Source organism: Phodopus roborovskii, unplaced genomic scaffold (genome assembly GCF_943737965.1).
Source record: "Phodopus roborovskii unplaced genomic scaffold, PHOROB, whole genome shotgun sequence".
Classification (NCBI taxonomy): domain Eukaryota; kingdom Metazoa; phylum Chordata; class Mammalia; order Rodentia; family Cricetidae; genus Phodopus; species Phodopus roborovskii.
The window spans coordinates 66276491-66298607 of NW_026126418.1; the positions used below are offsets into that span (position 1 = coordinate 66276491).

Below are 22117 nucleotides of genomic sequence, written 5' to 3' on the forward strand. Positions count from 1 at the left end.
TAGCATTTCTACCCGAGACAGTAGTTTATTTGACCAGGAAGGGATGAGAGGCAGTCCTGCCCAACAGTAGGATCAGCCAGTGGAAGTTAAGCAAGGGGTGTCTCTGACTGATGGGGTCTCAGGTCTACCCTTTCCTTGTAGACAAGCTCCTGTCAAGGTCTCAGGTTCTGCTGTATCCTCAGGTCTCGTCGAAGTCTACACCACCAGCTGGTTTCTTACTAGAAGACAAGAATATGTAATGCACAGAGGAAAGGGAAGGGACCAGGGGAGGAAAGACATGTGGCAAGTACCTTTTGAAGCCAGGGTTGATGAGAGACTCCCCTGGACACCGTCTCCTGACCCCAAGTCCAGAGCTGCCTCTCTGGTGATCAAGTTCTGCCAGAAAATCAGATCAGGGAAGTCTTGAACCCAAAAGAACCCTGACCAGAAAGAATTCGATCTACACCTAAAGATTCTCTCTAGAACATGAGGCACCTGGGGAAGCAGTTCCAGAGAAACATGCCAGGCCTGCCTCTTACCTGGTAAGAAGAGCTGAGGGCCCGCTGGATGGGTGTTCTTCCTGGGACTAGTGGTGGTCTCTTCTGAAGCTGGGAGAAAGCCATGGACACCCCACTCAGTGCCAGGAGGGTATGCAAAAGCAGGTCCCCGAGTGAGGATACAGGTGCCCAAATATATCCTACCTGCTAGCCGTTTCTCTAGGTTGTACACACGCTCTGCCAGGCTGAGAGTCAAAGCCTGTAGCATAGGGGCTGCTTCTGGGCTGGGCACCTTGGAGAGGTCAAAGGCTAGTGCAGAGGTGTCCCCTGAAAGGGTCATCAAGGCTCTATCCTCTTGCAGGCTTACAGTCACTGCTTGCTGCTGGCAGGCTGCCCTAAGTACGGAGAGGATGTGTGTTATGGCCAAGATATGTATTATCCCTCCCCCAAGCTCCTCACCCACATGGCCTCCCTAACTGGGACTCACCTGAACCGGGAAGAGATGTCCTCTGTCCCACTTAAGCCAAATCGGGCTTTCTGCTGGGAACACGGTATTGTCACTAACAGCCCAGGACCCTGGACCCACTGGACACTCCAAACTGCCCAACCCTGGAATACTACTAAGACCGCAGTCAAAGGGGAAGGGGGCTAAGGGGTGCCAGACTCCTAGATGTCTCCCATCCCCAGTACTGTTACGCACGAGCGTCGCCAGGCTGTCAGGCGAGAAGCAGGTGCTCCAGAGCTCCACGGCGTCCGTCACACTGGGCGGGAGGGGCTGTCAGGCCCGGCGCCCACTGCGCTCCCGCACCCCACACCCCTAGACCACACTCACTAGAGGTTGAAGCCGCCGCCGTCCTCGTCTCCACTACCCTCCGGCTCACAGTAGCACACGAAGCGGGGAGGGCCCGAGCCTGGCGGCAGAATGCAAAGCGGAGGCGACAGCGGTGGAGGGGCCATGACAGCAAAGCGGTTTCGCCGCAGGAGACAAGCCTGCTGCGGGTTGAGGGCGCCTGCGCAGAAGTACGAATCTAGTGACTCGCAAGCTACGGAGACGGAAGCAAGCTCGGGGGCGGAACTTCTGGTGTCTGGAGGGAAGGAAGGACAAGACTGCGGGACCGGGTGGTACCCAGGGCTGCCAGAGTTTCTGGGGATCAGACCTGGCGCGCAGATCCGACCTGGAGGGCGGGGCTTAGCGCGTGGGGGCGGGGCTGAAGGCACCTTGAGGACAGGCGGGACTTAGAGCGATATATAGCCCCTTCAGGAGTAGGCTCCTCAGTGCTATACCCTTTAGCCCTTGCACCCTAGCAGAAATCTGTAAGGGCCTCACTTCTTGTGCCCCTCGGCTCTGCTGGGTCCCTCCTAGCCACCGCGCACACCTGCCGCTCTTCAATGCTGGTCCTCTCTCCAAAACATCCCCCATGGGTTGATCGCAGAGGCCTCCAGACTGTTAGCCACTTGTCCCTTCATGTCACTTTAGATAGGAACACAACTCTTTCCATGTTGAATTATAACTAACCAAAATGCAAGAGTGAGTACAGTACGTTTGATAAACAGTGCAAACAGGGAAGCCTCCCCACCCCATGTAATACCCTCCCATTGTCTGAACCCTCCCCCCCTCCCCATTTCACCCCCTGCTCCTGCTATCTTAGCCCCGAGGACACCTTGACCAACACAAAGTCTCTGGAACTTGAGATCTGATGGAAGAGACAATAATCAACAGGACAGCACTCAGGTTGCGATTGTGGTGGTCAGAATGCACAACGTGGCTTCGGAATATCAGCTGATATTGTTTGAGCTGCGGTCTGCAGAGGGAGGCCAGCAAAGGGTGTACTCAGGAGGAGGCCTGAAGGGAACAGAAGTCTTCCCAAGGCTGTGCAAGAGAGCTGTCATGACTCTGAGAGCCATGGCAAGAGTGGTTAGTGACTTTGTGAATTGTGCCAACAATTTTGAAGAGTGCTGTCAGCCAAACATACCTCAATTTGCACTTTTTTCTAGGTTTGCTCAGGCCTGCTGAGGCTCCTGCCTCAGAGTCTTTGTGTAGGTTGGTTCCTGTCCCCAGCCTTGTATATACTCTTAGCTCTCTGCTGAAACAGCATCTTTTGAGAGAGTCCTCTTGAGGCTCTTCACAGAACATTTCAGCTCTGTCTGTCTCCATCCCTGTCTCCCGTGTCCTTACTTATTTCTCCTGCTTATCACTGTGGTTTTAGGATTCTGTAGACAGCCCTGATGTCTTCTTGCATTCTACCCCCAAATGATCCCTCCCAGAAGCTGTACCTAAAGTCTTGCGTCTAGCCACTGGAATATGGCTGAATGTCTGGATGACTGTCACTTCTCCTATCCCTATTGTATTGCTCACCACAACACAGTGCAGCCAGGGACACCTTTGATTAGCAAAGTATGAGGCCTGCCATTGCTCACAAGGGAGCTAGAAAGCAGAGCCCACAGGCGTGGGAGACAGCACACTGCCTCCTTTTCCACTAGAGGGCCTGTAACAGACCTTACAGACCCAGAAATAACAGCTTTATTGTCCTAAGATGTCCTAAATTCTGTAGTCTTCTATGAAGCTGCTGGGGTTTTTTGTTTGTTTGTTTTTTGTTTTGTTTTTGTGGCTGTGGGTTTTTTGCTTGTGTTTGTTTTGTTTTTACCAATTTTGTGTCTTCAGTGCTTAGGCATTGAACTAGGCACAGCCCCTGACCACTGGGCACAAAGGGAGGGTCATTGCTTGAACCAAAGAATGTGTTCTTTACTGTTTAAATAATGTGCATATGTGTGTGACTGTATACATGTGAGTGCAGCTTCTCATAGAATCTAAAAGAAGGTGTCGGGTTCCCCGAAGCTGGAATTACAGGTAGTTCTGAGTTACCATGTGGGTTCTGGGAATTGAAACCCCCAATCCTTTGGAAGAGCAGCAACTGCTCATAATTATTGAGCTATCTCTCTAGTCCATAAAACCAAGGGATTTGAGACCAGCTTGAGCAGCATATCAAGACACAGCTTGTCAAAACCATTCTAGATAAGGTGGACCCATTGAGTCCAGGAATCTTGAGCAATAAGGGCAAGATTTGACATAGCTTATAGTACTGTTGTATGTAATTTGACATACTTTGTTTCTGGTTAAAGAACTGGCTGAGGGCTGCCCCTTGTGGTCATACTCAGGTGGTGCAGTATATAACGAGCAGACTAACTGCTAACAACAGGGAATGATCGCACTACTGGACTTGAGGAACCAGGCCTCCTAACCCCAGGAGGAAGAGAATGGTGTCCTTGAGACAGACAGCATCCTGCCTTTCCCCACTCTAAACCCTTTGGGAGTTCATGGAGGTGAAGCTGAGGGTCTGCCTTATCTCTGTTGCTGTCTGGCCTATGAGGTTTTCTGTCTCTCCTCTTGGCCTATGGCAAGGCTGAATGACAACAGATAGAACATTAATCAGCCTGAACTCAGGCAGCATTTCTCAGAAAACAACTCTGGGGTTGGGAACTCGGAATTTTAGTGGGCTGACTGTACCTTGCCTAAGGCTTGCAGGCACTGTGGCCATGGGAGTAGATGGGAGCAGATCTTCTAGCTTGGTAGGCCCTTCCTCACTGTCCAGACCCCAACCAAGCTCACCACTGGCTAAGACCTGGAGACCAGAAGGCACTGGGCCCCTAAAAGGGTGGGCTGACCACTGGAGTCCATGCATGAAGGAGTGTGTGTGTGCTTCTTTTCCCTGTGACCTGTTGGTTCAGTCAGCCCCAATCAAGAAAACTAGTCTGGAAAGACAGGAAGTTGTTTTGACTGAAAAATTCCAAACGAAGTAAAAAGCAGAAGTAATAGTGTAATGAGCCCTAGACAGGAGAATTATCAACATTTTGAAAAATTTACAATCAGTATTTTTAAATTTTTGTTTTGTTTTGTTTTTCAAGACAGGTTTTCTCTGTATTGCTTTGGAGCCTATCCTGGAACTTGTTCTGTAGACCAGGCTGGCTTTGAACTCACAGATCACAGAGATCTGCCTGCCTCTGCTTCCTGAGTGCTGGGATTAAAGGTATGCTCCACCACCACCCGGCATTTTTAAATTTTTATTTTATTAAAATTTGCAGAATATTTACATTACAGACAGCATTGAACTTTACCCTCAAAATTTTCTGGACAATTTTGTCTTTTGAAAACAACAGTGCTCCAGGGCACAGTAGAGCATGCGTGTAAACCCAGATGGAAAGGCTGAAGCCAGAGGACCTCAGGGGCCTGGTCACCCGGGATAGACAGCAGGGATTAAATAAATAAGACTACGTTGTCCTGTATACACAGAGCAGCAGTGCTCTTACCTTTGTGTGTGTGTTGTATATATGTGTATATATGTAAGCACACATGTACACATGCAGGCAGAGACTAGAGGTCAAGGTTAGGTGGCTTCCTCAATCGTCCTTATTATTTACTTTTATTTACTTTATTGTATGTGGGCATATGTGTGCACTGGAGCAAATGTGGAGGTCAGAGGGCAGCTTGTAGAAGGTGGTTTTCTTCTTCCATCCTTAGAATGGAATTAAACTCAGATCATGAGACTTTGCACCAAGTCCCTTGACCTACTGAGACATCTCTACAGCCTTGTATTTTGAGATTCTTGAAGGTTGAATCTGTCCACAGTGGCGCCCAGGGCCCAGGGCACACATGGGGCAGGCTGGGGTATGGCTTGCCCCATGTAATTGCAGTCTCAGGCCAGGAGCTTCTAGGCAGCTAAGCCAGCAGGACTGTACTCCTGGGGACTACAGGATCGAGAAGGACCCTCAGGCACGCTTGGGTCTTCCTCGAGCAGACCCAAGGTCCCCACCCTTTCCCAGCACCCAGAATGTATGACTACACCCAACCATGCGGGTACTGTCCTGAGGGACCCAGTTCATGTGGTTGGGAGCCTTAGCCAAGTCCTTGCCACCCACCACCCACTCTGTTTTCCTCTATGAAACACTGCGTATGTCAGTCAGGTTGGGGTGCTGTAGTGAGAAACCAGGAGCTCTTCTGCACAGAGGCAGCATGACCCCAACTAACCTCCCAGATGTCTGGGTCCATTACTGCAAGACAAGGAGCAGGTGTAGCCCATCCCCAAGCACTACTAAAGTGGGGGTGATGGTGTAGTGGGCTAGGGGAACTGCTTGAAGCTGTGATGACCAGGCCTCCCTGCCTTCTCCACACCAGAAACTACACCCAATGCAGTTCTAGGTCTGGGTGGGGGTAGGACTTGGGAGGGATCTCTAGGCCACTCGCCTATGCCAGCGCATCAACACACTGATCTGTTGAGAAAACAGGTCTCATGCGCACCTTTGCCCCTTCCCTTAGTCCTCCACCTCAGCTAATGATAGTCTCCTGTGCCAAGTGATCTGGACATTCTCGGCCCTCACCTGACCTAGCCAGTCAAAGGGTGTCTCTCCTCTGGGGCTTCTGTCTTGGTTTGGAGCCTGTAGGTGACTCTGGGCTTGTGCGACCAGTCTGGGCCTTCAGTGTTCTGGCTCCTGCAGCCCTGAGCTGGGTGGAGGCAGCATTCTCCTGACAGGGTAGCAGGGCACCCTGGCTGGGGTGCAGCCTACTTGAGTTGCCAGCTGATGAATCTTTTGGGCACCTTCAGGAAACATTTGTGAGGTGTGGACTGAGGACAAGCAAGGAAGGGCTTGAGCACAGATGGCCAGGGACAAAGATGGGGTAGGGTTGGGGGGGGGGTCTGCTGCAGACTCTGGGTACTGAAGTTGCAAGAAGACACATTGAGAAACAAAGTTTTTTTTCTCTGGGAATCAGCATGTGATGAGATGTGACCCTGAGCCGTCCTCTCACCCAGGCTGGGGCTACTGTTCCGGAACTGTTCTGGTACCATGGGTTATGAGGACCAGCCCCTCTGCCAACCCACATGAGCACAGCCGCCGTACATCCTGAATGCCTTGCTTCTTGGTCCTGTCGTGCACCACAGCAAAGTGCTGGTAGTCCATGAAGGGCACGTGAATGTCACTCTAGACCACAGCTAAGAGTGAGAGTTGGCTTGCTGACCAGGACTCAAGGAGGCCTGCCTAGGAAGCTCCACGATATGGAAGCCACCCCTGGGACACTCCACCCAGGAAGCCTTACCCCTTTGCCAATTCCGCAGCCTACATAATGAGGTACCCACCCCACTTCTTTCCTTGCTGCCAGGGGACACTTTCCCATCTATCTACCTCCTCACCTGGGTTGCTGAACTGTCTGGCTGTAGCACCCTTGGTGGAGGTTGTTTTTACCTCCTGGCATCTGCCTTCAGCCTCACCATCTGCCCGAGGAGGAGAAACTCCACCCCTGAGTGGTGAACCTTGATGGCGCCCTACCCCAACATCCGCCTGGCTTTTTCAGGCATCCCTAGCCCCAGTGATCCAAGGACACTGCCACGCAAAGCTGCCACAGGATCTCCTGTTGGCCTTCGCAAAAATCCTCCAAGGACAGAGTGCTTTGTCTTACAGGGTAGGAAAGGCATGTTGGGTTGGGGAGGTAAGGAGAGTTTGCCTATGGCACACATCCATGGAGTGTCGAGTCCCTAGCCTCCTCTGTGGTCACACACACTTAGACATACAGACCCCATTTGCTCACTCAGGCCTCAGGCAGGCTTTTGGTGTGGGTGTGGCCTGGCATCCTTTGGAGAGCAGGTTTCCATGATCCTTATCTGGGTCTCCACTGCCTAGGCTGTCAGGAGCCTGTAGGCTGCACTTCCCTCATGGCAGACACAAAGCTGCTTCTCCCTGACCTCTTAGCTGCACACTTGTCTGAGGCCAAACTGAAAATGAGGTTCATGGGATCACTTATGTGGGATACCCAAGCTTGACAGACACATCACCACTGGGCAAGGAGTTCACAAGGGCCATGTGCATCTTCATGTCATCCTTGGAGTCCTGGAAGCCCTATTCATCGGGCATAGCCCCAACTATGTACCAGGAGCCCTGAACTGCAGGGTGGGGTAGGCACGCTGCTTGGAAATCTCTGCATCCTGCGAGACCCACCCCACCTTGCCAGGATGCTTCCTTGCCAAGGCTCAATGCCCAGTGCTCACAGCCTCTGTCTCTAGATCAACCCCAGGCCAGTGCTAGGAGACTGAGGCAGCTTATTCTAACTGCTGGTTCTGGGCAGTGTACTTGCAAGTCCACTCCTGGTCCAGTATAAAGTCCAAGGCCCTGATAAGCTGGAATCAAAGAAAGTGTGGGCAGAAGCCTGGGGTGAAGAAACAAGCAGGTGAAACAGATGTGAGACAGTATGAGCTTAGCTGACTGACATCAAAGTTGTCCTGGATAGGAACCTGAGGCCAGCCTAGAGACACTCTAAAAAGGTCAAGGAGCAAAGCCTATAGCATTGAAAGATCCTCGGGGCAGAAGAGATGGGGTGGCTTCCTCTGTGGCCTCTATGTCCCCAAGATGCCCTGAGGTGACTGGCCTGCCCTAAGACACAACTCACCAGGATAGGCCACTGGTTGAATTGCACCAGAGGGCAGGAGTAGGCAGAGGTACAGGTAGGCTGTCCTCAGCCATCTCTGTTCATGGGGAGCATGGACGCTCATCTAGTCCCCATCAAACAAATAGTTCCTTTTTGTCCCTCCTGCTTTATGACCAATCCAAAGGTTCTCGTCCAGTACCTTGAAAGCTTATGGGATCTGAGGCCCCCTGGAGCCTTTTCCTGCTTGAATGGCTACTGTCAGAGTAGGGGTAGACATATGTCTAAGGGATTAGCTATTAAGTGACTGACCTCCACCAGCCCAGTCCAGCATTTTGGTTAGTTACAATTCGGTATAGGAGGAGTTCTGTTTGTATCTAAAGTGACATGAAGAGACAAGTGGCTTACAGTCTAGAGGCCCCCAGGACTAGCCCATGGGGGATGTTTAAGAAAAAGGACCAGCATTGAAAAGCAGCAGGTGTGCGCGGTGGCTAGGAGGGACCCAGAAGAGCCGAGGGGCCCAAGAAGTGAGGCCCTCACAGATTTCTGCTAGGGTGCAAGGGCCAAAGGGCAGAGCCTGGTATAGAACTCACTGAGGAGCCTACTTCTAAAGGGGCTAGATCTCTAAGTCCTGCCCCCAGCTTGAAGGGGCTGTGGCTAGAGGGGTTGGGCATGTGGTAAGGTTGTGGCCCTATGCAGGGTAGGTGCTGAGTCTAGCATATCCCTTAGACTGTTCCTAGTCAGGACTTCAGCAGAAACAGATACCTCTCTGGTTATCATATTGAGATATTTATGGGAGGGGCAAGGAGCAGCTCAGGGGCCCAGAGGACAAACAGACAAGAGCCATGATCTGACTTGCTTTGGACTTTATTTCTCAGTCAAGACAAAGCTGGAGGGTGTAGAGGCACTTTGGGGAGCCAGGGCTAGGACCTCAAGAATGACAGAGCGAAGGAGTCCCGAGGGCCAGGTCACCTGGACAGAACAAGATCCATCAGTGACACAGGCAGCATCTTGTCCCCATGGGACCCAACTGTACTTCTGGCAGAGCCTCCTTCTGGAGGATTCCCCAGAGTCTATGGTCCCAAAGTCTCAGTCAACAGCAGCAGTGGCGAGCCCTCTGACTTGCCATTTCCATCCCACCTCCCAACTCCCCGATCAGCCCCCCATGGGCTTCAGAGGGGAAGTCCCTCCTCCTTCTGTCTGGGATTAGGCATCCACACCTTTATCCCTCTGCCCATGAGCCCTTGGCCATTAGCCCCATTAGCCATTGGTATTAGAACTGGGATTTCTTCCAGACTGTCTCCCTGGCCCTTGTTCTGCTTGGGGAGCTGTGTCCCCACCACTCAGCGGTTGTATGTTGTGTGAGTAAATGGACAAGAGCAGCACTTACGCAGTGAAGCTCGCCCACTGACTGGCTTCTCTCACCTGTCTTCACTCTTGAAGGCACTTATCTGCCAAGAAAGAAGTCCAGGGAAGCAGTCAGAATCAGGCCTAGACCCATTGTCCCAGGCCTTGGTGCTTCTCCTTGGACTCAGAGAAACCTCCCCCAAGGCTAAGAAGAGTTAACTTTTGCTGAGCCCCCAGACTTAAGATTGCATCCCATCCCTCTGCTCCAGTCTGTTCTTCAGAACATAAGGGGTGGTCTTTCTGTTTTCTCCAGCAGCACCCCTAAACCTCTAGCTGGGGGACTGGCAGACAGGGTGCTAGTTATCCATCAAGAAAGGGGTTCCCAACAAAGGGGCTTCAGGCAGATGTAATAATGTTGGGACAGACTGACACCTCCATTTATTTCCTTGGAGTTCCCTGTGCTAGTAGGTGGTGACACAAGGCCACACTCTCCCCAGGATCCCCTCACCCAGCTGCAATCAGAGGGCTGGCTAGCTCTAATCTGACTATAATTCCCTCCCACCCACCCCACCCCCCACAGCTTAGCCTCCCTCACCCGGTTGGGGCAGGAAAACAATGTCCTCTTCTGTGAGGCCATGGGCCTGGCTAAAGGCGGTGAATTTCTCCTTCAGCTCGTCCTTTAGAGTCCGGGTTCGGCCTGGTAGATAAAGAAAGGGAGAAGAAAAGGCTCCATTCTGCCCCACAGCTGTGTCTTGGGGACCACCCCTTTGGTACACTCCCCTAGGATCAAGCATTGGTCTTTTCCAACCTCAGGCCAAGCTTCTAAGGAGTCTCCCTTGTGTGGGGGCTTGGTGGGGTGTGATACCTACTGTAGAGAGTGGCCATGCGGAAGTCCTGGCCTGGGCCCTTGGTGCCCCTGCTGAACAGCAGTGCGTACTCAAAATAGTTGGTTTCTACCACGGAGACGGAGTGGATGCTGCCCCAATCTGGGAACCCAAGAAATGACACTGGTACACATGGCTCCCACACCTCAGGTCCTCCTCTACTTGGAAGGGGTGACTTCTGAGGGCTTCACTGTAGGGAGGGTCTTGGGTCTTTGGCTCTCAGGACACTTCTCAATCCCACTGTCACTTTGGCTGCCTTCCTTGTCCCTAGGTGGCCACCTGTCAGTTTCTGGGTTCCTGCCTGAACAGCCCAGGAGCACTGTCCCCAAGTCACAAGTCTTGGGAAGAAGGCAGAAAACACTTAGGCTCAGAAAATTGTTGGCTGGGTTCTAATACAGCCAGCAGAAGGAAAATGGGCTCTTGTGGGGAACCATATCTTAGGTGAAGGATGGTTCTTGGGTAGGAACTGTTGACGCGTAGGCAGGATTTAGGGAATGCCTATGAGTAACCCACTTGGGCAGCAGAGAACTGGAAAATTCCCTTTGGGCAGGAAAGGGGCCTAGCAGAACATGGGTGGGCTTCAGAGAGGACACAGTCCCCAGAGAGAGGTCTGTCTGTCCCCAACACCTGTGCCTCATATGCCTGAGGCAGATTCACAACCCGATCTGTCCGTGGATGACTGACAGTGTAGAGGTGACCATTATCCCCACAATACTGGGATAGGGGGATGTCCAGTCTGTCAGCAAGGACCTGAGAATTGACCCAGGTAAGGCAGCAAGCAGCTCACTCACGGGGGCTGTTGTAGTTGTACTGTCCGGGAACCCCTGCAGGCTGCAGCACCATGACCTTGGTTTCACACTGGTTTTTCCTGTGGGCAGATCACCCTTGAAGTAAGAAACAAGCTCCAGCATGTCCCCAGGCAATGATGTGGGGACTTCTGGGTCCCAGAACTTATTGCACCCCATTCTCTCACCTGAGGAAGGTAGAGGTGAGGTTGAGGCCGCCATCTGAGGAGGGAGCTACCACTGTCTTGCACATAAACAGTATTGACTTCTTCTCCCGGAACCAGCTTGAATTGGAGGCCAGGCCTGCACTGTACCAGCGCCCCAGAAACTGCGACCAGTGGATGCCTAGGTTGGCAATGCTCCATACACCCCTCATGAGCAGACCCAGTGGGCTTCTTGTTCCTCCCCTGACTCCCCCACTACACTGGTCCTAGTAGCACCCCTTCCCTTGTCCCCTCCCTCTCTAGCAGGCCTGGCCCATTGCCCTGTGGAGGAGGTAGGTAGCAAAGACCCTCCCTTCTTCCCCAGGATGTTTGTCCCAGTCCTCATCCTGATCCCCTAGGGGTAGAGTGGGTTTCAGAGCATGCCACATTCCTGGAGGAGTCAGGTGGACCAACCAGGCAGTGTGCCAGTGGGGTCCCAGCCAGCTCCAGTGCATGTGCGTACATGACTGGCAATGTCCAGCATATCCAGGAGCTCACTGGAAAGTAAGTGCTAGCCAGCTCACAGTTGTCCCCAGACTCAGATGTGTGACCTGTGCTTGAGCATGTCCCAGGTGTCGGGCTTGTAGGGGGGTTGTGTTTGAAAACCATGAACACTATGTGGCCCACATGTGTGTAAGCACCCTCTGAGGAGAGGTTGGCTGTGGCTTAGGAGGATTAACCAGCCAGCACTCCTTCTCTTTCAGCTGGCTCAGGTCTCAGCCAGCACAGGCTCTGAGAGCATGAATTCTGGAACAAGCACTCTCTTTTGTGGGAGAAAGCCAAGCACAGGAAGTGCTCATCGACCTGAGGGTTCTGCTGTCTTGGGAGTGGGGTTGGGGAACCTCACCTTGTCTTGGTCAAAGTTGGGCTGCACGGAGTCATGGCTGTCACTCTCAGCTGGTGCCTGTGGGAATCCCAAGAGCCCCAACAGGACCAGCCCCATCCACAGCACGTGAAGAGCAGCCATTGCCTGGAGAGGAGCAGTGTCTGGGCCTGAAGCCAGCAATGTGGGGAGAGCAAGGAAGACCGTGGGCAGGAGGAGCAGAGGGCACTGTGGAGACCCCTATTTATGAGCCAGGATTGGCCTCCACCCAAAGCCCAAGGCCGGCCCACTGGAGGCTCGTGATGCTGGTGTGAGGGAGGGTGGTTGTCCCAGCTGCAGCCTCATCAGTAACAGGGCTGGTTATGTAAGAGGTTCCAGCTGAGCCCTGCACCTCAGCGAAGAAAGGGCAGGTCGCAGCAGGCCGAGGCCTCTGCATACCCCCACTCCCCACCCTAGCCCCAGAGACAGAACTGGTCCAGACCTTGCCCCACTCCTGTCAAAGCCCACATACCTCAGTAGTAGGGATGGCACCTGAGGTTTCTTTGGTGCTGCCCTGCTGCTGGAAAATCTAGTCACTTCCCACCTGGGGCTAAGACCTTCCCCTCACAAGCCCTACCTATCATCCTCTCCAAGTCCCATGACCCCAGCAGGGAACACAAAGCACCATTTGTGCCTTGAACTTTTGGTCCTGAAAGGCCAGCAGTCCAGGTGGCCATGAGGAACCCTCACCAAGGAATGAAACTCAATCTACCCTGCAGGGAGTTTAAGAACCGCCTGTGCTGGCTGAGCACAGCCTCGGCCATGGTCAGCCCACTGGGGTTCACAGGCGAGGCGATCCTTTGTGCTCCCTTAGGGCTAGGAAGCTGTGTGAGCGGGAAAGGTGGAGCAGTGGGCTTCAAGCTGCCATAGTGGGGACAGGTGGCTGCAGTCTGTGGCGAAGAGAGGGCTGGCATGCACTGCCCCCCCCCTTCCCTGTGGCCAGGGAGTTTGGGGTTCTGAGGCACAAGATGTTTTACCGTTAACATCTGAGTGGGCTTTGCCAGGAAGGATTCTTGCTCTCTCACTAATGTTGGGGCTACAGAAAGTGGCCCAGCAGAGCTCCAGGTGAGGAAGTAGGGTAGTTCCCAGAACCACCCAGAGGAGCCTAAGAGTCCTTCTCCACACAGCCTCCCATCAGCCCATGCCTAGGACAGCCCATAGATAGCCCACTCAGGTCCATCCATGCCCTGGGCCTAAGGAGGAAGGCTCTGGAACACACAGTCCCCAGGCCCCAGCCTGACCCAGCAGCAGAGCTGGGAGTTCTCTCCAGAGGAACTGAGGATGGGGAGAGGGAGAGCTTGGAAAGGTCTGGCCGCGTCAACCTGTGGAGAGGGGTTCTGTAGATGGAGCGATCCCCCTCCCCACCCCGCATGCAGAGCAATTTTGAAGTACTTCCAAGGGTGGAGTCTTCCTTTGGTTTGAACCTGACATGTCCCCAGCAGGCTCATGTTTTAGCTGACTGCTCTGCTGGTGGCAAGCGCTATTTGGGGATCTGTAGAACTTCAGGTGTGGGCTCACTTGTGGAAGTGGGTCACTGGAGAAGGGCCTTTGAAGGTCCCTGCTCCTGCTGCTTTCTCCTCTCTGTCATTCCTGGTTCCATGCCTCAAAATAAACCTTTCTTTCCTAGCATTGTTCCTGTCCGGATACTGTGGCTTTAGTGATAACAAAGAAACTAGCAGGTCCCTTGGACAACACCGTGGCACTGCGGCTGAAACTGGTGGCAGTTCTTTCTGCAAAGTCAGCCCTGCCTGGTGAGGTAGGGGCTGCTCCATTTCCAAGCCAGTATGGGCCTCTGTCTATCCAAGCGCTCCTGTGTGCCCCTTCTGAGAGCACCTCTTCCTGGTCCTGTCCCATGACCCCATCTTGCTCGGCACCCGTCCACAATGCTGCTCAGGCTGGACTGGCTCACTGGAAACTGGGACACAGTGCTGATCCCAGTGGAACAAGGACCGAGAGTGAGTGAGAAGGGACAGCACTCAGGACCTGGTGCCCGGGATGCACCAGGTGTGGTCCTGGGCCGCCTCTGAAGGGAACAAGATTCTGATGCCTTACCAACCCCACCACAGTAGGAAGCTTCCTCTCTCCCACCTAGCTCCTTGCCCCTGAAGGGCCTTTTCCCAGCCTCCCCAAAGTAACAAGGAGTGGGATACCTAGAGCCCTTTCAAGTCCTCTTCAGGCCCTGTCTCCTGTGTGTGCATTCCTGGTCCCATCTCCCAGGATGTGTATGCATCACTGCCTGCCGCCTGTACTACCCGCTCAGGAAAACCTGACCATACCTCTAGGAAGCCTTCCAGGTTTTGAATATACTGGGGTCCCTCCTCCCTGCTCTCACCATCCTATTTGAAGGACCATGTTGTCCATTTTGATTAGTGTCCTATGAGGACTTAGGAAACAGGCTCACGTGAACTAGCAAGAATGTACAGCATGCCAGAACTCAGCTTGTACTATGGAGCAAGTGTCTGAGTGCCCCAGCTTGAACCTCCACATGCTCCCAGGTGCCAACCCTGTCACTGAGGTCTTTTCTTCTAAGTTCTTTTTTATTTAACTTTATTTTATGTGCATTGGTGTGAAGGTATCAGATCCCCTGGAACTGGAGTTACAGCTGTAAGCTGCCACGTGGGTGCTGGGAATGGAACCCAGGTCCCTCTGGAAGAACAGCCAGTACTCTTAACCTCTGAACCATCTCTATAGGCCCCTTCTAAGTTCTTACCAGTTTGAGGGCATCTACTTCCCATAAACTATAGGACAGCTGAGTGTTAGAGCCTCAGATCACGCAGAATCTCCTCCTGCCTGGACATACTGTCTCCTCCTGTGGCTCAGAGCCAAGAGTAGATGGTTTGAACAGAACTCAGAGGCCTTCCTGGGCCTGGCAAAGACAAGGTCTCCCAGGCCAATGTCCAGCCTTTATGTGCCTCAGTTTCCCCATCTGTGCCCTACCTTGCACCTTGCAGGGGTTCTTGGGAAGTGTGCTAAATGTAAGCCTACAAGATCATGGAGACTTGTTTGTAAGTAAGGGACTCGGTTGGGCTGAGGCGAGGCCCACAGCCTCCCCACAGCCTGGCCCTAGCCAAGGTTTTCCTCTCACCCTTACCAAGTGTCAGAAATTGGACAAGGTATCGGGTGGACTGGCCTGGAGGCCCCTTCTCCACCTGGTCTTGGGCCTATCTCTCCCTTCTCTGGGCCCATTGTAGCACTCAGGCCATCCTGAGTGGTGAGACCCTGAATCAACCCACAGACTGCAGATGGGACTGGTTAGCTGGGGACGAGGCCTGGCTCTGAGATGGGGGACCTCTTGGACTTAGCCTTGAAAAGCCCAAGAACATTCTTGGCCTTGTCCTATAGGGAAGCAGATTCCTCTCTGGAGGCAGTCAGTTCCCTGGGTGGGAGGCCAGCTCTCTGACATCTCCACAGATAGCTTATCCTCAAGGCCTGCTGGGACTTGAGCTAGCTGAGTGACTGCTGGCTGGGTGACAGCCCTGGTAGAGAAAGGCCGAGTCCCCAGCTTTAGCCTGGGACTCATCAGGGCCACCTGCTGCCTGAGCACAGCCCCTGAGGAGAAGGGCTTTGGGAGACCTAGACCCCCAACTTCTCAGGCCTGCCAGATCTCACAGCCCTTCCCAGAAATGGCCCGCAAAGGGCAGTAATGAAGAATGGCATTGTCCTAGGCTGCTGAGAAGCTGCTGAGTGGAATATTTTGGACTCTGAAAGTAGATCTTAGTGCTTAGCATAGTACCCTAGTCTGTGACATGTGAAAACTAGTGCCCTTGAGGAGGTTACAGTCTAGCTCAGGCACTCCATGTAAGGGACTGTGCCCATTAGCCAAGCTGTGCAGGCAGCTCGCCAGGCTGTCTCTGAGTCTCCATCCAAGTCCACCACCTGCTCTTCTCCCGGTGGTTTCTGTAGCTGTTGGGCTCACCTCTGTTGATTTTGGACATGGCTACATCTCCCTGCCCACTCTCCTAGGGTTCCTATGCTTTCCTAGCTCCTAGGGTCGGGGACCAGGATCAAAGAGGAAGGAGTCAGGAGAATTGGGACAAGGTCATTCCCTGGGTTTGAGTCTTGTGTGCATGTCAGACAGGCCCAGAAGGGTCCCAGGTTGGACAGGACAACTGCTGCTCATGGAATCGGGTCTGGGCAGGCAGAGGCAGAGAATCTGGTGTGGCCCCCTCTACTCGCTCTACTCTTGCAATGGGGTGCCCAGAGAAGAGCTGAGCTGCAGAGGGTCTGGCCTGCTCTCGGCAGCTACATACCCATACTCTCCAGCATTGGGAGTATCAGTGCTGGAGTAATGGAGTGGACGGTGCTCAGATCTCCAAGGCCTGCTCTGGCTTCCAGAAGCAGCCAGCATCTGGATTAAAGAACAGAGTGTATGGGATGAACAAGACAACCCCAGGAGGGCTACAGTTCCCTTAGCAGAGTCAATGGAGGGACCTTGTTGTGCCCCTGTAGGGCTGGGAGGAACGGAGAATGTCTTGCTCCCCAAGGGTCAGGCTGGGTCTCCTGGGCCAGGCTGGCTGGCAGGGCCTTCAACATCTCCTGGCTCCCATCTGTGGGTTCACAACAGCCACAAGACCTGGAATTTTTTCCACTTTATTTTGAGACAAGATCTCACTGTATACCTTTGGCTGGCCTGAAACCCTCTATGTGGATCAGGCTGGCCTTCAACTCACAGATATCTGCCTCCTGAGTACTAGAACTAAAGGTGAACATGGATCTTAGTCTAAGTGCAGACCTGAGACAGGGCCCTGCCTTTCATCCTGGGGTCTAAGATGATCTAGGGAAGCTGGTCCACAACCTCTGAGCAAGGCCATAGCAGGTACCTAGAAAGGAGTCTAGTTACCATGCTCCGAGGCATTGTGCTTGGTTGCCTCCTTCACAGGCTCATCTGGGATCTGGGCTTCAATATCCCAGGTGGCCCCTGGGATCACACCACGCCCCCTGCTCCTCAGGCTGGGGCCAGGTGCTGTGTAAGCCTATCACTGTCTCTCTGAGACTAAGGAGGAGAGGTTGACCAATGAAAAATAGCAAATGGGGACAAGTGGGGACATCAAGCCCCCAAATCAGAAACTCCAGCTTCTGCACAGGCCTGGTACACTGAGGTGGTATCGCTGGCAGCCCCCGCCAGCCTGGCTCACATTCCCCGGACAGCAATCAATGACAGCCAGCCTGTTCCTCCCTGTGATATTTGTGTTTATTTGTGTTGGGCAGATGAGGTTGAGTGCCTGTGCTGTGAGGAGGGGCACAAGCCTAGCTGGGACGTGGTGAGGGTTGAGTCTGCCATGGTCAGCCAGTTCTGATGGTGATCTTCTGACCTAAGGAAGAAAAGGGAGACGAGAAGCAGGGAAATGGGAGAGAAACTGGAGCAAGAAGGGTCTAAGGGGAGCTAGTGGGGTTCAGGGAATGCACTAGAACCCAGAGCCACAGGAAGGCAAGAGAGCAACAGGTAGGGTCTCAGCTGCTGCCCCCCACAAACACACGCCAGGGTCAACTCTACCAGCCATATGCACAGTTTACTCAGGAGTCTGGGTCATATTCCTCCATGGGGACAATGTGGGTTCGGGAGCCCAGGATCCTAAGAACATATTTGCATGACCTCTGACCTCCAAAGTCCCTTCCTTACACAGCCCACAGCTGGCCTAGCTCAAATGGAGGAAGAAGGTGATCTAGACCAGAGGACCCAGAAACTTGGTGGGAGGCACATGTCAGGCAACAGTGTGTTCTGGAATCCCCTGCCCCGAAACACACATTTTTCACATACTCCTGATTCTGGTACAACCATGAAGCCAAGACTTTGGCCTCACCCTTACCACAATGTCCCTTCTGAAGCCTAGACTTCATGTCATGTCTCATTTCCAATTCTTTCACACATACTGTGCCAGGTTTGGGGGTGGATTCGTATAGTATACCCCACTCCCGCGTTCCCCAAGACTCTCTATCTGGATGCCTCCTAGCAGGTTTCATACCTGGCAAGGCCTGTATCATCCAGCCCCGAGCTTTCCCTGGCTTCATAATAAGACAGATGCCTCTTCTCTAGCAGCAATTGTGGGCCTTCCCCCCCATCCTCAGGTCCCTCTGTTACTTAGCTCTGGGGGCCTTCTTTCACCCCCCAGGGTCTGCCCTAGACAGCCTCCTGAGTCTCGGTATCTGCCATATATGTACCTGGGAGACCTCAGTCCCACCCTTCTGCCCTCTAGCTGCCAGGACCAGGGCTGGGTGTGGGATTCTCTCAGAGTGTCAGAGTCCCCAGCTCAAATGCACTTCCACACATGAGTCCTCAGGGCTCAGGACACCTCCCAGCCATCTGTGCAGCCCAGTGCCCCCTCCTACCATTCCAGGCCCCCTGTACCAGTTTTGGACAAGAAGATGACATGGTCCTGAGGATACCCAGTGTCCCAGCAAACTTAATAAAAGTCCCCTCCCCATCAGAATCCAGCTTCTTCCTCCTCCCTGTGTCAGGATGAGAGATGAGCCCTAGGGAAGATTCTGTTTCCCATCTGCTCCCTGGGGGGCCTTGAGAAGGACCCCTCTTCCCACAAAGGGAATATGATGCCTTCCCTAGTAGGACCCCTCTGCTGGTCCATCTTCCACCCAGGGCCTGTGTGGAGGATCAGGGCAATTCTTGTAACCTCTACCCAGTCCATCTGGCAATTTTCTGACCCTAATCCAGAGCGGGAGGAGTGGGGAAGAATTAGGACTCTGGTGGGAGGGGACAGGTGGTCACAGCCCCTCTGGGTGTGGTACCAGGACGATGTTTGACTCAGGGCTGCTTGGGCCTTACTTGGCCGTCAGGCGGGAAGGACTCACCTTCTCAGACTCTGACGAGGTCCGAGTTTGGCTGACCTTCAGAGGTTCATAGGGTGGGACCCTGGAGAGAATGGAAAAGGCTTTGGTTGCTTGGACTTCGAGGGGGAATGTGGGATGTGTTGGGAAGGGGAGGCTTTGGGTTCTTCTCTCAGGGTCCTGTTCCTCATGCTTTCCAAGACAGGTCACTCTTCATGGCAGCCTGGACTCCAAGAGCTCCCACGGGTACCTCAGTCGGAGTCACTGTGCTACCTGGTCCTGCCCTCTTAGGCTTGGGTATCTTTCTGGGCTCAAGCCCTCACTGTTCCCTGACCATCCTTGGTCCCTGTTGATTCTTCCTCCAAAGCACAGGTCTCAGGACTAAGAAGGTGCGTGTATTTGGAAGTTATCCATGAATCCATTGAAAGCAGACATAGTCTCCACCGCTGTGGGGGTCTTCCCCCTTGTCTGTCTATGCTGGTTTTCCACCACCAGCTACCACAGTTCCCTCATGTGGCAAAGGCTCTGAGAACTTAATCTCACCTGAGCAGGATTGTCCCTGAGCTTGAAGGTTGTCACCCATATCTGGATGGGGCCCCATCTTCCCTCCTGAAGGTGTGACCCAACAAGCTGTGGATGAACCACTTTCCCTGGAACTGTAGGCCTAGTGACAGACAGGACCAGCCCTCTCCCATCCCAGATGTGTCTCCAAGCCATATGTGCACTATTGATGCTAGATCTAGCAGAGACCACATGACTGAAAGCCTCAGCTTCCCCACGTGCACAGAGAGTTGTCCCCACCTGGAGGGTCCCAAGGGCCGCGGGAGAATGTGAAGTCTGTGTAGGGCTGGCATTGGGCTGAGCATCCCATTCCTTGCTCCTACCCATGCGAACTGGGCCTACCCGGTCTGGGTTCCCAGTCACCCTCTCCTTCCCCTGGTTGGGCAGGAGACAGATCTTGTGAAAAGGCAAGTTGGGGCCTGGGACTTGAGGGAGCCCTCCGTGCCTTCTTGGGCCTTGGACCTGGGTCTGAATCATCTCCAGTAAGATGAGACCTATCCATAGGAGCTCCATCTGGGTGAAAGGGGCAGTGAGGCCTTGGGCTCAGGCTGTCACTGAGCTCACATTAGCCTTGTCCCAAAGTGGGCAGCTCCTGTATCCACAAGAGGGGGCAGATTGGGCTCCTCTGGCTTCCTCACACTTGAGCCACCTCCCATGCCAAGGCAGCGCTCTATCTCCCAATCATCTCCCCAGCCCTTCCTGCCCCATTGCCCCCCTCCTACGCTCTCAGTGCCCTGCACTGCATCGGAAAACTATCACAGAGCTCGAAGCTCAAATCTGGGCATGATGACAGCAGATACCTGTCAGGATTCACTGTGTGCCAGTGTAAGAGGCCACCCCAGGATCCACCCACGCTTGTCTTGGTCTGTTGGGCACAGGCTCCGCATCCACTCCCACCCCCTGCCTGGGAGCAGAATTTAGCTGTTCTTTGGGCTAGGCAAAGAGGGACAGAGTGTGCTGTGCCAGAGCTGGCCCAGGGCCACCTACTCAGGCCACAGGGCCAAACTGGGCCATGGCCACTCACGGGGCTACTGCCTCCTGTGAGGCACTTTGTCCACTCCTGACCTCATCCTTGGATGGAGCCCTCAGCTGATGCCACCAGCCTCTTGCTGTGGTGGCTACCTGAGGGCCACAGTAGCCTCCTCTTGACTCTATTTCCTCCTGGCCCCTTCATCATTTGCTGGGAGAGGTGGTTACTAGGATTCCATCACCCTGGTTCTGAAGTATACCCCTGGAGATGGGCAGTACCTCCGGAGACCTTGATGGTCGGCTTAGATGCTTCCTAGAGACCTTGGTGGTCCAAGTCTCAGCACTTTGGGGTCATGTGAGTTTGGTGGCACAGACCCTGAGTGACCAGGGCCCCTCCAGTGATGCTCACAGTAGAGACAAGACACAGACTGAGGGACTTAGGTGCTGTTCTCCTCTGGCAGGCTCCTGGGTCATGTCTGTTCCTTTTCCTGCCCTCTACCAAGGTTGAGTGGCTTTCTGAAGTACAGATCTCATCCTTGCCTCTGGGTGCCCTAGTCTCCTCACTTTCCAGAACCTTTTCACAGGGGAATTGGGATCATTTCAGGAGGCCTGGGTCACAGGCTCAAGCTGGAGGATTCTGTTCTGCCCCAGGTAGAGGTGTGGTACCCAGCAATTCATGTGGCTGGATGAGGCCAGGGAAGTGTGGCTCACCTTCTCCCGATGTGCTTCACGAATCTTTCTCATATGGCTAAGGTTCTGCACAGGCTCCCATATGTAATACAGGAAGCTACACTGCATACCCAGGAAAGAGGTGGCTACCTACAAGGTAACCTGGAAAGAAGGCCCCTCAGGTGTCACTCCTTTCCAGGCCAAAATGGGCTCTGGAAGCAGGCTTCTGGGAGATGGCTGCCTCCCTACTGTCATTCACCCTGTGAAAAGCATGGCACAGCAAGTGCCAAGAGGAATTCTGGCAGCTCAACCTCAGGTACATGAACTGGAAAAATTCCTGTAGACATTCAAAGGAAGAAGAAGATGCACACACACGAAGTGAGAAGAATTGCTGTGGGATGCTCAGAGACCAGGAAGCCCTGAGGCTTGCTGAAGTGAAAATGGGCATACAGTAACCTGTGTACTGGCTAGAGAAGGGCTGGGAAGATAACTGAGATAGTAAAAGTTCTTGCTTGGAAGTAGTGGTATATGTTTCCAATCCCAGTGCTGGGGAGGTAGAGACAGGCACCCTGCACTGCCTGGCCAGCCTTCTCATCAAGTTTCAGGCCAGTTAGAGACTTTGTCTCAAACAGCAACAAAACCCATAGAAGCAACAGCAGGTGGATAGCATCTGAGGCTGTCCTTTGACCTATACCTGTGTCTGTGTCTGTATACAGACATCAACACGTGGTACAAATGCATACACATATTTTGATTTTCAAACAGTTTCAGATTTGCAGGGAACATCTGGGGCTAGTGCTCTTGTTATAACACACAGCACCAGTGACTCTGGTGTAACTAAGGAGGCTGTGCTGAGGCAACATTGAATATTGAGATGCTAAACCATGTGAAGTTCATGTTTTAATCACAATTCAACCTCACTCGGTGGAGTGCTTGGCTGGCATGTGGTCCTGGAGCCCATCCAATACAAAAACAAAAAGAAAAACTTCCTAGCCAGCTTCCAGGGCTTGTCCAGTTCAGCGTCTGATCCAGGCCCTGCAGCAGGTTGTGCTTCACGGCCCTTGGGCTCCTCTGGGCTGGGATAATTCTTTCAATTGTATCTTCTTCCTCAGTCTTGATGATTTTGGGCAGTGCTGGTCAGGTGTTTTGCAAAAGCCCCCCTATTGGGCTGGT

General features: G+C 53.3%; 2 protein-coding genes across 3 annotated transcripts; both read right to left on the bottom strand.

The window, feature by feature from the left end:
* Positions 1-1511, bottom strand: Paxx (PAXX non-homologous end joining factor). 2 transcript variants are annotated; one of them, XM_051184837.1, is made up of 7 exons: positions 1309-1511; positions 1177-1237; positions 964-1013; positions 681-871; positions 519-587; positions 291-375; positions 1-214 (listed from the first exon to the last, which is right to left on the bottom strand). In XM_051184837.1, the coding sequence occupies exons 1-7, from the start codon at positions 1431-1433 to the stop codon at positions 196-198; spliced, it is 600 nt and encodes a 199-aa protein (XP_051040794.1). In that variant the 5' UTR covers positions 1434-1511; the 3' UTR covers positions 1-195. The 2 variants fall into 2 exon arrangements, with proteins under 2 accessions (XP_051040794.1, XP_051040793.1); XM_051184836.1 differs by having other exon boundaries at positions 1-218.
* Positions 1512-8733: 7222 nt separating this feature from the next.
* On the bottom strand, positions 8734-12166 carry Ptgds (prostaglandin D2 synthase). The gene is made up of 7 exons (XM_051184838.1): positions 11951-12166; positions 11089-11228; positions 10907-10983; positions 10101-10217; positions 9827-9928; positions 9275-9335; positions 8734-8856 (listed from the first exon to the last, which is right to left on the bottom strand). The coding sequence occupies exons 1-6, from the start codon at positions 12068-12070 to the stop codon at positions 9316-9318; spliced, it is 576 nt and encodes a 191-aa protein (XP_051040795.1). The 5' UTR covers positions 12071-12166; the 3' UTR covers positions 8734-8856; positions 9275-9315.
* Positions 12167-22117: the final 9951 nt, after the last annotated feature.

Bases quoted from the DNA above. Each gene is read 5' to 3' on its own strand.
- Ptgds (XM_051184838.1), bottom strand. From the start codon at position 12,070: ATGGCTGCTCTTCACGTGCTGTGGATGGGGCTGGTCCTGTTGGGGCTC. The intron at 10,218-10,906 runs GTGAGTGAGCTG...TTGGGTTCCCAG, and splicing joins GTACAACTACAACAGCCCCC to ATTGGGGCAGCATCCACTCC. The intron at 9,929-10,100 runs GTAGGTATCACA...TTTATCTACCAG, and splicing joins CCGCATGGCCACTCTCTACA to GCCGAACCCGGACTCTAAAG.
- Paxx (XM_051184836.1), bottom strand. From the start codon at position 1,433: ATGGCCCCTCCACCGCTGTCGCCTCCGCTTTGCATTCTGCCGCCAGGC. The intron at 1,238-1,308 runs GTGAGTGTGGTC...CCTCCCGCCCAG, and splicing joins GGCGGCGGCTTCAACCTCTA to TGTGACGGACGCCGTGGAGC. The intron at 1,014-1,176 runs GTGCGTAACAGT...TGTTCCCAGCAG, and splicing joins CTGACAGCCTGGCGACGCTC to AAAGCCCGATTTGGCTTAAG.